This window comes from Triplophysa dalaica, chromosome 11 (genome assembly GCF_015846415.1).
Source record: "Triplophysa dalaica isolate WHDGS20190420 chromosome 11, ASM1584641v1, whole genome shotgun sequence".
NCBI classification, from domain to species: Eukaryota; Metazoa; Chordata; class Actinopteri; order Cypriniformes; family Nemacheilidae; genus Triplophysa; species Triplophysa dalaica.
The window spans coordinates 19,857,278-19,868,544 of NC_079552.1; the positions used below are offsets into that span (position 1 = coordinate 19,857,278).

The following is an 11,267-nucleotide window of genomic DNA, read 5'->3' on the forward strand; positions in this document are numbered from 1 at the left end:
CCTAGCGGGGAAACCACTTTTTACCGTCACCCACACCACCCCTCACGTAAGTCTTTTTCTGTCGGGTAATCATTGTGAGAAGATTAAGCTGTACATCCTCGATTCCCCCACAACCCCACTGGTATTAGGGCATCCGTGGTTGTCACAGCATAATCCTCACATTGATTGGGTTAACACTTCTGTCTTAGCGTGGAGCCCTGCCTGTCATGTGTCTTGTCTTGGTCCTGCTCCCTCGCCTGTCTCTGTTTCTCCTGTGTTGCAGGTGGATGTCGCTGATCTCGCTGGGGTTCCGGGGGAGTACCATGATCTCCGTGCCGTGTTTTGCAAGTCCCGTGCCATGTCTCTTCCCCCTCATCGGCCTTACGACTGTGCCATTGACCTTCTTCCAGGCACTTCTCCGCCCAGGGGTCGACTATTTTCCTTATCCGCTCCTGAAAGGGAGGCTATGGAGAAGTATATCCGCACATCACTCAATGCCGGGCTCATTCGCCCCTCCTCCTCGCCCGCAGGCGCGGGTTTCTTCTTCGTTCAGAAGAAGGACGGCTCCCTGCGTCCTTGTATTGACTATCGAGGTTTGAACGATATTACGGTAAAAAATAAATTCCCCTTACCATTAATGTCTTCTGCCTTCGAACTGTTGCAGGGAGCTCGGGTCTTTACCAAACTAGACCTCCGCAACGCGTATCATCTGGTTCGTATTCGCGAGGGGGATGAGTGGAAGACGGCGTTTAATACACCTTCGGGACATTACGAATATCTGGTTCTTCCTTTTGGTCTAACCAATGCTCCTGCCGTCTTCCAGGGCCTCATTAATGACGTGCTTGGCGATATGATTAATCGGTTTGTCTTCGTGTACCTGGACGACATTCTGATTTTTTCCCCTTCTCTCCAGGAACACACCCAGCACGTTCGAGAGGTCCTCCGGCGTCTCCTCGAAAACCAATTATTTGTCAAGGCGGAGAAGTGCGAGTTCCACTCCGATACTGTTTCGTTCCTTGGCCATGTGATCTCCCCCCGGGGCATTGGACCGGACGACTCGAAGGTCAAGGCTGTTGCCACATGGCCAGTTCCCGACTCTCGTAAGGCGTTGCAGCGGTTCCTCGGATTCGCCAACTTCTATAGGCGTTTCATACGGGGCTTCGGTCAAGTGGCCGCGCCGCTTACTGCTCTAACCTCCTCTAAGATCCCGTTCGCCTGGAATCCCCGTGCTCAGGTAGCCTTTGATATGCTCAAGTCCCGTTTTGTCTCTGCTCCTGTGCTCTGTTTTCCAGATCCGGATCGCCAGTTTATTGTCGAGGTCGATGCATCAGACGTCGGGGTTGGCGCAGTCTTGTCCCAACGCGCCGGTCATGATGGGAAGGTGCACCCCTGTGCCTTCTTCTCCCATCGTCTCAGCCCTGCCGAACGGAACTATGATATCGGCAACAGAGAGCTGCTGGCGGTTCGGCTCGCGTTGGGTGAGTGGCGTCACTGGCTGGAGGGAGCAACTCAGCCGTTTTTGGTGTGGACGGACCATAAGAATTTGGAATACGTCCGTTCAGCCAAGAGGTTGAGTTCACGCCAGGCTCGCTGGGCACTGTTTTTTGGTAGATTCCACTTCACCCTCTCGTACCGGCCTGGCTCCAAAAACGTCAAGCCAGACGCTCTCTCCCGTCTGTTCGAGGAACCAGGCAGAGAGAATTCCGTCGATCCCATCCTCCCTAGGGAGATGGTCGTCGGAGCTCTTGCCTGGGACATCGAGCAGCGAGTAGAGAGGGCCGGTCGTGGGGTGCAAGTACCGGGGAAGTGCCCAGTGGGTCGGTTGTTCGTGCCCGCTCCGCTGCGTCCTGCAGTCCTTCAGTGGTGTCACTCCTCAAAACTAGTCGGCCATCCAGGAATCAAGGGGACCCTGGCCTCCGTGCACCAGCGGTTTTGGTGGCCGTCAGCCACCAATGATGTCAGACAGTTTGTGTTGGCTTGCCCAGTCTGCGCTCAAAGTAAGACCACCAATCGTCCACCTACAGGTCTGCTCCGCTCCCTTCCCATTCCCTCCCGACCATGGTCTCACATTGCCATGGATTTTGTTACTGGCCTTCCCCTGTCCAGAGGGTGCACTGTGATCCTCACGGTGGTGGACCGTTTTTCCAAGGCGGCTCATTTTATTCCTCTCCCTAAACTTCCTTCAGCCCGAGAGATGGCTCAACTGATGGTGGATCACGTCTTCCGATTACACGGTCTTCCGGTAGACGTTGTTTCCGATAGGGGTCCTCAGTTTACCTCTCGGTTCTGGAAGGAGTTCTGTCGACAGATCGGGGCCTCAGCGAGTCTGTCTTCAGGGTTTCATCCTCAGACCAATGGACAATGTGAGCGAGCCAACCAGGATCTCGGACGGAGACTCCGCTGTCTGTCATCCAACAACCCTAATTCCTGGAGCCAACAGCTCTCATGGGTGGAGTACGCCCACAACTCCCTTCCCACCGCTGCCACAGGTATGTCCCCATTTGAATGCGCGCTTGGTTACCAACCCCCTCTGTTCCCCTCCCAGGAACTCGATGCTGCGGTTCCCTCAGCTCTGGCGTTCGTCCGGCGTTGCCACCGGACCTGGACGAGGGCCAGAGAGGTTTTGGCCCAAACCAACCTGAGAACCAAATCAGCGGCCGACCGCCACCGGATTTCTCCTCCTGCCTATGTGTGCGGTCAACGGGTATGGCTCTCCACCAAGGACCTCCCTCTCCGGACGCCCTCTCGTAAGCTGGCGCCCAGGTTCATTGGGCCGTTCCGGATCGCCAAGGTGGTTAACCCGGTAGCCGTACGACTCAAGCTTCCTCCTACTCTTGGTCGAGTTCACCCTGTTTTTCACGTATCCAGGGTTAAACCTTTTGTTACCTCCCATCTCAATCCGGATAGTTCCCGACCCAACCCCCCCCCGCCTCGGCTGGTGGACGGCGTCCCTGTTTATACCGTCAAGAAGCTACTAGATGTCCGCCGTCGAGGTAGGGGTTTCCAATACCTAGTGGACTGGGAGGGTTATGGCGCAGAAGAAAGGTCATGGGTTCCCTCGCGAGATGTGTTGGACCGGTCGTTGATCATGGAATTCCACCGGAGACGAGGTGAGCCCCCTCCCTGAATCGCCCTGTGGCGCTGGTGGGGAGGGGGGTACTGTCACGACCCAGCTTGGGTTGCGGCATCTTCTGCACATGGGTGTGTTGTTTTGTCGAGCACGGGGTTGGGTACTCGCTAACCACGTGCTCAGTGTCTGCGTCACTCTCCCCGCCCCCGTGTTCTCTTAGGTTTCTCCTACACGGGTGATTTTCCACTCAGTCTCACACACCTGATTGCTATCTCCCATCTAGCTCTCTACCCCTCACGCACCTGCTTATTATTTACCCTTGTCAGGTTTTCCTTTATTATGCCCCAGTGTTTCTTGTCCATTGTCTGACCGTTGCTTCTTGCCAGTTCAGACTGCCCTAGACGTGCTGCGGCTCGTCTAACGAAGTCTTGCATTGTTCCAGTCTTGTTGCCAGATTGTTTCTTTGTCACAGTTCCCAGATCCATTCACCACGTTTCTAAAACCATATCCTGTGAGTACGGCTGATCGGCGGCTATCTGTTATTCGCTTCTAATTCTTTTGGGATTATACCAACAGCTTGATTTGACGTCCCTGGACTACTCTTCCACACCTCACGAACTCTCGCACGGAATCGTGTTGAGCCTCTATTACGGGATCGCCGGTAACCGTGTCGCTGCCTTCTCTCACTGTGGACTAAGGCTCCAGCCTTTCGAACTGTTTTTGTGCTGTTGACTTTATCTCATCTAATAAAGCATTGTTCACCCCGCTATTGGGTCTCTCCTGTGTTTCGACCATGACACAGTCCGGCTTAAGAATTTCCCAAACCATCACAAATACCAGACAAGAGATGACCCTCTCCATCATAAAGTGCCTTGATCACTAACTTGTCCAGTGTCCGGGTACACATTATCACAAGCTTCACAAATATTTTAACAAACTTTTATAGAGGGCAGTTTTCCTGCCTTTTCGCTTTTTTGTTCTCCTTTAATTTTTTGCCTTTTAACAAGTCCGTGTGGAACTGTTGCTGAGTAATCCATTGTTAGAACAGAAAAGTGCCTTGGAAATGTGCATTCCCACTTTTCAGGACTTTCCTCAAACATTTATTACTGTGCTCTTTGTACTTTTTAACAATTCATTGTAAATCCAAATTGTACCTCACTGAAATGAAAAAAGATTTGGCTGGAAGGGGCTTAAGACAAACACTTTAGGGGTCATTCACATTTTGTGTCTAAAACTGTGTGGAAAATGTGAGCTGCGCATCTTTCTCTTGTCATATGACCTGTTGTGCTCGCGCGGCTCTGACAAGTTGAAATATTTCCATCTCGATGCGGCGCCGACATGCCTACAAAAATGTTCACACTGCACTGTATGCGCGCCGCAACTGCATTGGTCCCTTCGCAAATGAAATGTGATTAGCCTCTTAGTCTTCCAATAAATGGGTTGGTGTCATATAATGTATACATATTGAATTGATTATTGGCCATTTTCAGAGGGACTTGATTTAACAATCTTTGAAATACATTCAGCAATGTGGACCTTAATTTATAATTTCACACTTTTGGATACAATTTACAGCCATCTAGGTGAATTCGGAACACATGGGTGTTGAAGGACATAAATCAGACTTTGATCCATAAAGGGAGGTGGGAGGTACCAAATTATGCTTGCACCTTAAACGTGGCGATGCCATAAACCTGTCTTCATTGACGTTTCATGAATATAAAGCAACAAACTCCTCCCCAGACCCATAAAACTGTATCATTTCACGCTGACAATTGAAAAAATAGTGCACAAATGAATGTTACAACACACCTACAGAAATATGAAAGCATAGGGACCATGGTTCAATTTCAAGATCGAATACACACACAGGCTTACCTTCACACAGCTTCTGCCTAATAACTTCACCGATCTTTGCGATTGCTTTATAGTCTTCCACAGAGAAAACATATGTTGAGGATGGCTTGTTGGCAATTGCTCTGAGCTCCGCCTCCTCCGTCCCGGATCCGACGCCAATTGCGAAGAGAATTATGCCCTTTTTCCGTGCGGCTTCTGCAGCTGCCAGCACTTCATCTTGCGATTTGCCGTCCGTCAAAACCACAGCAATTTTTGCAATGCCGTTCGGACCTCGCTCAGAAAGGGCAAAGAGTTTGTCGTTTGCAAACTTGATAGCCTTCCCTGTGTTTGTGTTCCCTCCCATATACTCTATGGACTCCATGGCCTTGATGAGGTCATGGCTTGAGAAATGTCTTCCCAACGGTATATGTAAGATGGGGTCATCGCTATATTGCAGTACCCCGACCTGAGTGAACTTCTGACCAATGTTGAAGCTTGTTGTGAGATTCACCAGCCACCGTTTGACAATCTCAAAGTTGATGTCGTCTACACTCCATGATCCATCGACTATAAATACTAAATCACTTGGCGCTGTCCTACAACCTGAAATTGAGAAGTGAAGAGAAAATGACAACGTTTTGCATGCTTGAGTTGGGCTTGAATCTTTGCTCTGCATTAGGACAGCCACAATGAACAACTGCACTATTAGGTGATGTTATCGGAGTCAATAGTCTTCATGCAACATAGACTTATGGAGACGAGAGAAGCACGCTTACTTAATCTCATGTCCTCATCTTGTGCTGTGCAAAACAAGTGAAGGAGCATGAAGTAAAGACACCAAAAAACGAAATGCATGGATCTTGTTTTGCAACCCATGTTCCTGAAGTACCAAGCTCCAGTTTTGCACCTGAAGAGAAATGAAGATAAAACATGCATTTCTTAGATGTCTTTACACAAATGCAATTGGATTTGCTAATGTTAAAGTATAGTTTTATAGGTTTCGTTATAAATGAATAACATGCTGTCTATGAAATGTACACATTCCAACTGAAACGCTTCAGCTGCAGTTTCCTTGCATTTGTTGTACAGGCTCAACCATATAACCACCAAGAACCATGTAATAGTTTGAATTGGCTTCTCATCTTACTTTTTCTTGCAAGTAAGAAAGAACTGCAAACATTATAAAAACACACAGTAATAAATGAAGACCAGATATGCTCCTTTTAGAAGAGGCGGAGGTTGCTGTCTTTGCCTGCTGATTGCTAAAATCAAAGAAAGATCCGATCGCAAGTGATCATCCTCACCAGATGAAAGATAAGCATGACAGGAACATGCGTAAAAGTTTTGTACTGCCTTCACCCTCCTTCAGCGTCTGTCACATTGCTATTTGTATGACTTAGTTTTTCCAGTCTTTCACCTAGAGGTGAAACATAAAGCCATGATGGAACTGGCCCTCACGCTAGTGCTTTCCAGAGCCCAGCACATGGGGAGGTATGTGGAACGCTTCATTATTTTCACAAGCATGTCTGCCCCCGTCACTCCCAACCCACGCACTTTTCCGCCAAACTGGATATCTCTTCAAGTAAAATTCCAGTTCTGGAGAATGACCAAGCTCATATACTTTTGAGAAAGCTGAGGCAATTTTAGACCAAAAAACAAAAACTAATTTGAATGGTTTTCGTAATGCACCATTGCTCTCATAACCTTGTGACTACGGACCTCGCACAGAAACAAGTAACATGCGTCTGCCAGTCTGTACTTCTAGCCATATGGCTTTTCTTTCGACCATGACCATCTTATTGACCTTAAAGTTATTAGGGACCTCCAGACAGTTTACGGTTCTATTCCCAGGTCAAGATGAAGGAGACTTGAGAAAGGTAATGTAGCTGGAATTCCACACATTTCAACATCCGTCGCTGAACAGGAATTACAGCCTTAAATTCAGCCAAACATATCCTCAGTGTCTATCTTCCAAAACATGACATTTAAATCTCTGTGGAATTTTGGGGTGAGTAATTCATTGTGCTTGTAGCGATACTTGCTTAAGATTTATTTCACACCGATGGTTTACAGCCAACTGGATGTGGGAGGAGGAAAGACTTGTTGAACAGCTGATTCCTCGCTGTCCTCCAGAGTAGGCGTTAACTTCTACGTACTTCAAGTGGGAAAGATGCCAGATATGTTATGCTTTTAGTTGAATTCCCAGGAGCGGCATTTCTCATGCGCCTCTATTTTATTCTACATTTCTACTGATTTATTGAATATGGCTTGTTTTGGATCAGTCATCATAATGTTTTCTAACTGGCAGTCATTGTCTTGGTAAAACCTTTCTGTCTGTTTTCCATTGCGCAACTATAAATGTGCTATTGTAATGCAGCGATCTTCAATACCAAAGTCAACAACTGCTGTAAAGCATGTAAAATTAGCTTGCTAAAATCAGGGAAAAAATAAACGAAGGCCAAGTTCCTCAGGCTCCAATGAGATTACATCAAAAGCATTATATCAGAGAGATATAGTGAGGGCAGAATTGTTACGGCGGCTTTCCACCACATTCTGCCCTTTACCGACATGCATGTCTCACTCACAAATGGATCAAGTTGGAGAGTTTACCCTTGGATGTTTGCCGGCTCCTCTCCATTCTTACCCAAACAAGGACACACAACTCATAGATAGAGAGCACTGCAATGTTCCCTCGGTTGGATTGAATAACTTGCTTGCATGTTTATCCGTGTAGCAAGGCTGCTGGACAAAGCCTAGTTAAATAATTCCATTCATTCTTCACTTGTGACAGTGGTCTGAATAAGGAACTGATAACCATACCTAATCGTTTCAACATGCAGCCTGTCAGTCCTTTGCAAATCTGCATGATCATAAGATCTAGGAAAACGCTTATAGGAAAAGCAAAACACTTGAGGTCACTTGCATGTGCAGTTTTTACATATTTTACAGCATCTTTTGATGTTTTCGAAAGGAATCGAGTCAACTCTGGACCTTGAAGACCGTTATACGGACCACCAACAAATAAAAAAAAGTACTTCTCAGACAGCTCTGGATGAATTTCAAACAAGCTATTTTTAACATGACCTCATCAGTTGGATTAGCCATTAGATACTGGGATGTGAAACAGTATCGTATGCATGCGGTTGCAGCCAGAGGAAAAAGTGCAAATATCACAACAGTACAAAGCATAATATAATTTTTAAAGAGAAAATACAAAGATTTACCAGAGCTTTATGTGCGTGGAGCTGGACTCCTGTTGAATAAAAATCCCCCTTACTCACACTGTCTGGTGTCCCATGGCCAAGGCTCTGCAAAGCTCAGGGAGGAGGTGGGTTTGAGGAGGCTGCAAAGTTGCAGATGTAAGACTTCCCTCCCCATTCACCTTCCAACTCTCTCTCTCTCCCCCTCTCTCTCACTTGGATAGAGATTGAAATAAGACGCAGATAAGAACTTGACTAAATAAAATGGTGGAGAACTCAGCCCCCTTTTTGTGGAAACAAAAGGAAAATTAAAGTAATGTGCTTCCAAAGTTGGATTGTGTTGGATAGCTGAGAGGATAAATAATGTGAGCCAGAAGATTAGCTCAAGGAATTTACTTTGATATTCTCATTGACTAATCAAAGAAGAGGAAGCTTATTGCCTGGACAAAAAATGCACTGTCTTGTCTTTTCTAAGTGTTTGAGAATAACAGAGAACTTTCATGCTTTCAAATTTAGCTGGATTTACTGAGTTTTGTGTAATTAGTCTACAGTGTCTGGGATGATACTGTTTATGAGTATGAACAAGTTTAATGTACAGCAAGGCATCTGTTCATGTTCTGGGACTCAAATTGAAAAACAGAAGCATTTTCATGCCAAACTTAACTAAAGATGTGGCATTACCCATGCATTTGAAAGCTAGACATTTTCATGTTGTGTTCTTGGCACTATAAATACCATATGTGCACAGTGGAGTAGAGGAGAACATTGATATGGTCTGGAAAATCATAGTAAACCAAAGTTTTCTAGGCACAATCTTTCTCAAAACTTTGTAAAATTTAATCATTTTTAATTATGTCATTTAGTCATTCAAAATAATCTTACCTAACTGACTTCACTATTATAACATGAGAAACATTGGGAAACATCTGAAAACGGATCTAACAATTTGGTAATGCAAAATAAGAAATTTTGAGACTTTAAAAGGCAAATTTACTAAGAAGTACACTTTTTTAACAATCTTAAAATGTGCTTTAACTGTATGTCAGTATAGACGAGTAGATGAATGCATGATCCAAACACAGATTCAATCATGCTTTTACCATCTTCAGCCGTTATTTCAGCCAGATCTTTAAAAAACTGTTGAATATACACTGATGACTAAGCCCACCTGCTGGCATACACCTGCCAGACCCCTTCATAGCCTGACACATGCTAAGTCTGGAAAAACCATGGCCATAATTGATGCGTTAACATTTGGAAGTCCGGAGAGCCCGCTGTATGTAATACAGTAGGTATCTTCCCACAGGGCTTCTAGTAATTGAAAGGTACAGCTGGATTCCTAATACTTCATATTCTGGTGGGTTTGGAAAATGGCATGGCACAACTATGAAGTAAGAGACATATTTGTTCCCTGAGTGGGAAAAAAAACAGTAGTGAAGTGTCACCACAAACATGATAAATGGCAGCGTGGTTACGTAGCTTTAAACACTCAAGCCAAGCGTTATCAAATAAGGAAAATTGTGGAAAACACACACATGCATACTAGAAAACATGAAGGATCCAACTTAATTCATAATAAAGATTTTCAAAGAAATGAAGCTCTATGGAATAGAAAATAGAAAAATTTACCAAGTAAAATAAACCTACTTACTGTTGGGAAAAATGTGTAAGTGGATTGCCCATGTAACTATGTAGCACAGTTTCCTTATTTAAAAACGCACCCATTAAAGTTTTTTTGGCTTTTTATTCAAAGTGCATTCCTGCTAAATAGAATGAGAAAGATGTTTCATACTGCTGTGGCAAATACATAAAAGTCTTCATTTTGTTTCTTCGTTTTAGTTTAACCACTTTGGCTAAATAAATGTACCCACTTTGTTTTGGCAAGGCCACACCAGCAGCACTGTAATGGTTTGTAATTCCACACAATAAACGACAATTAACTTGATCACTTGTGCAGAGTGTCTTGGAGATTAGTGTGGTGTGTCTCAACGACAAGCGATTAGGTTGACAGAAAGACAGGGAGACCGAGGCAATGAGAATTTCCGTGGAGGAACTGATCCATAGGGAGTGTGTGTAGTCTCGTGCAAGAAGCACTGTTGAAAGACAAGTCTGAAACTCAGTCACATAGATTGGGAATCGGCTGTTTTGCAAAAAAAGGCAGTTTTCCTTGCTTCAAGGAAAATCTTTGTCAGTCATGACCAAAGAGATTTCCAAAGTATTATTACTACACAGTTATGTCATTACAAATAGGAACGCCTGACAGGATAACATCGTGTTTAAATAAATTGTTACTTTCATGGGAGTCAGTGGTCATTATTTGGAAGCTTGCTCCACATTTTTGCTATAAAAAAACTCATTTTTTATAGCACCCACTCATTGTCTATAGGGTTCAGGTCAGGGAACTGGAATGGCTATGACAGGACCTTGATTTTGTGCTGAGTGAGTTATTTTTGTTAATTAATTAGTTAATAGTTAATTATTTCCATAAGTTACCGGGAGTCCTCTGTTTGTTTATTTATCATGGAAACTTTTGTAACATTTGAGATCCTTGATGGCTGTGATCTTTTGTCCAGTTCGGGATCACTGGTCTCAAATGCAGACAGGAATGGTCATATATCATTAAACGCAATACAACTATAGGCTATGCAAACTATACGCAAAGCCTTGCCATCACATCCGGGAGATAAGTGAGTAAATTTGAGTTAAATCATCCCTTGCGAATGCGTCACATGAAATACTGATTTGGGGAGCTCTTTTGTAAATCATAGGAGGTCTCCAGATAATACTAATGTCCTAAGAAAACTGTGAATGGTGCTAATGTGTAACCTAACCTTACGTCTCTAACCAAATTCCCATAAGGGTCCAACTACGCAAACTGTTATCCATTCGAAGCGATGGGAGTTTACTTATAAAGCCTTCAATGAGGCACACCCATTTAAACCGAGCGTCTGCAGATCTGGCCTCAAAACCAGTGGAGAAAGTAGCCTTGATTTTTACATTAAAAACATCAAAATCAATAAGTAAATTGATTTTGATGTTTTTAATGTAAAAATCATGCAAACGTCATAACTAGACCTCATAAAACAGTATAAAACAATAAACAAGGTCAGTTCATGAGACCTTCAAAACTTTTCAATTATTAGCATGATGTTGGAAATGGGAATTTTGTATTGTTTCACCCT

General features: G+C 44.6%; 1 protein-coding gene across 4 annotated transcripts in view; it reads right to left on the minus strand.

Annotated features, from left to right (window-relative positions):
* Positions 1-8,206, minus strand: part of col21a1 (collagen, type XXI, alpha 1) — a 75,389-nt gene extending 67,183 nt beyond the window's left edge. For all 4 annotated transcript variants that reach the window (XR_008908294.1, XM_056760760.1, XM_056760759.1 and 1 more), the window contains exons 1-3: positions 8,110-8,206; positions 5,662-5,792; positions 4,928-5,488 (exon numbers count right to left, since the gene is read on the minus strand). Coding sequence is in view for 3 of the 4 variants with exons in the window: in XM_056760760.1 (XP_056616738.1) it covers positions 4,928-5,488; positions 5,662-5,761 (661 nt within the window). In the remaining variant the exon portion in view is untranslated. The remainder of the gene's footprint in view (positions 1-4,927; positions 5,489-5,661; positions 5,793-8,109) is intronic.
* Between the last annotated feature and the right edge of the window lie 3,061 nt (positions 8,207-11,267).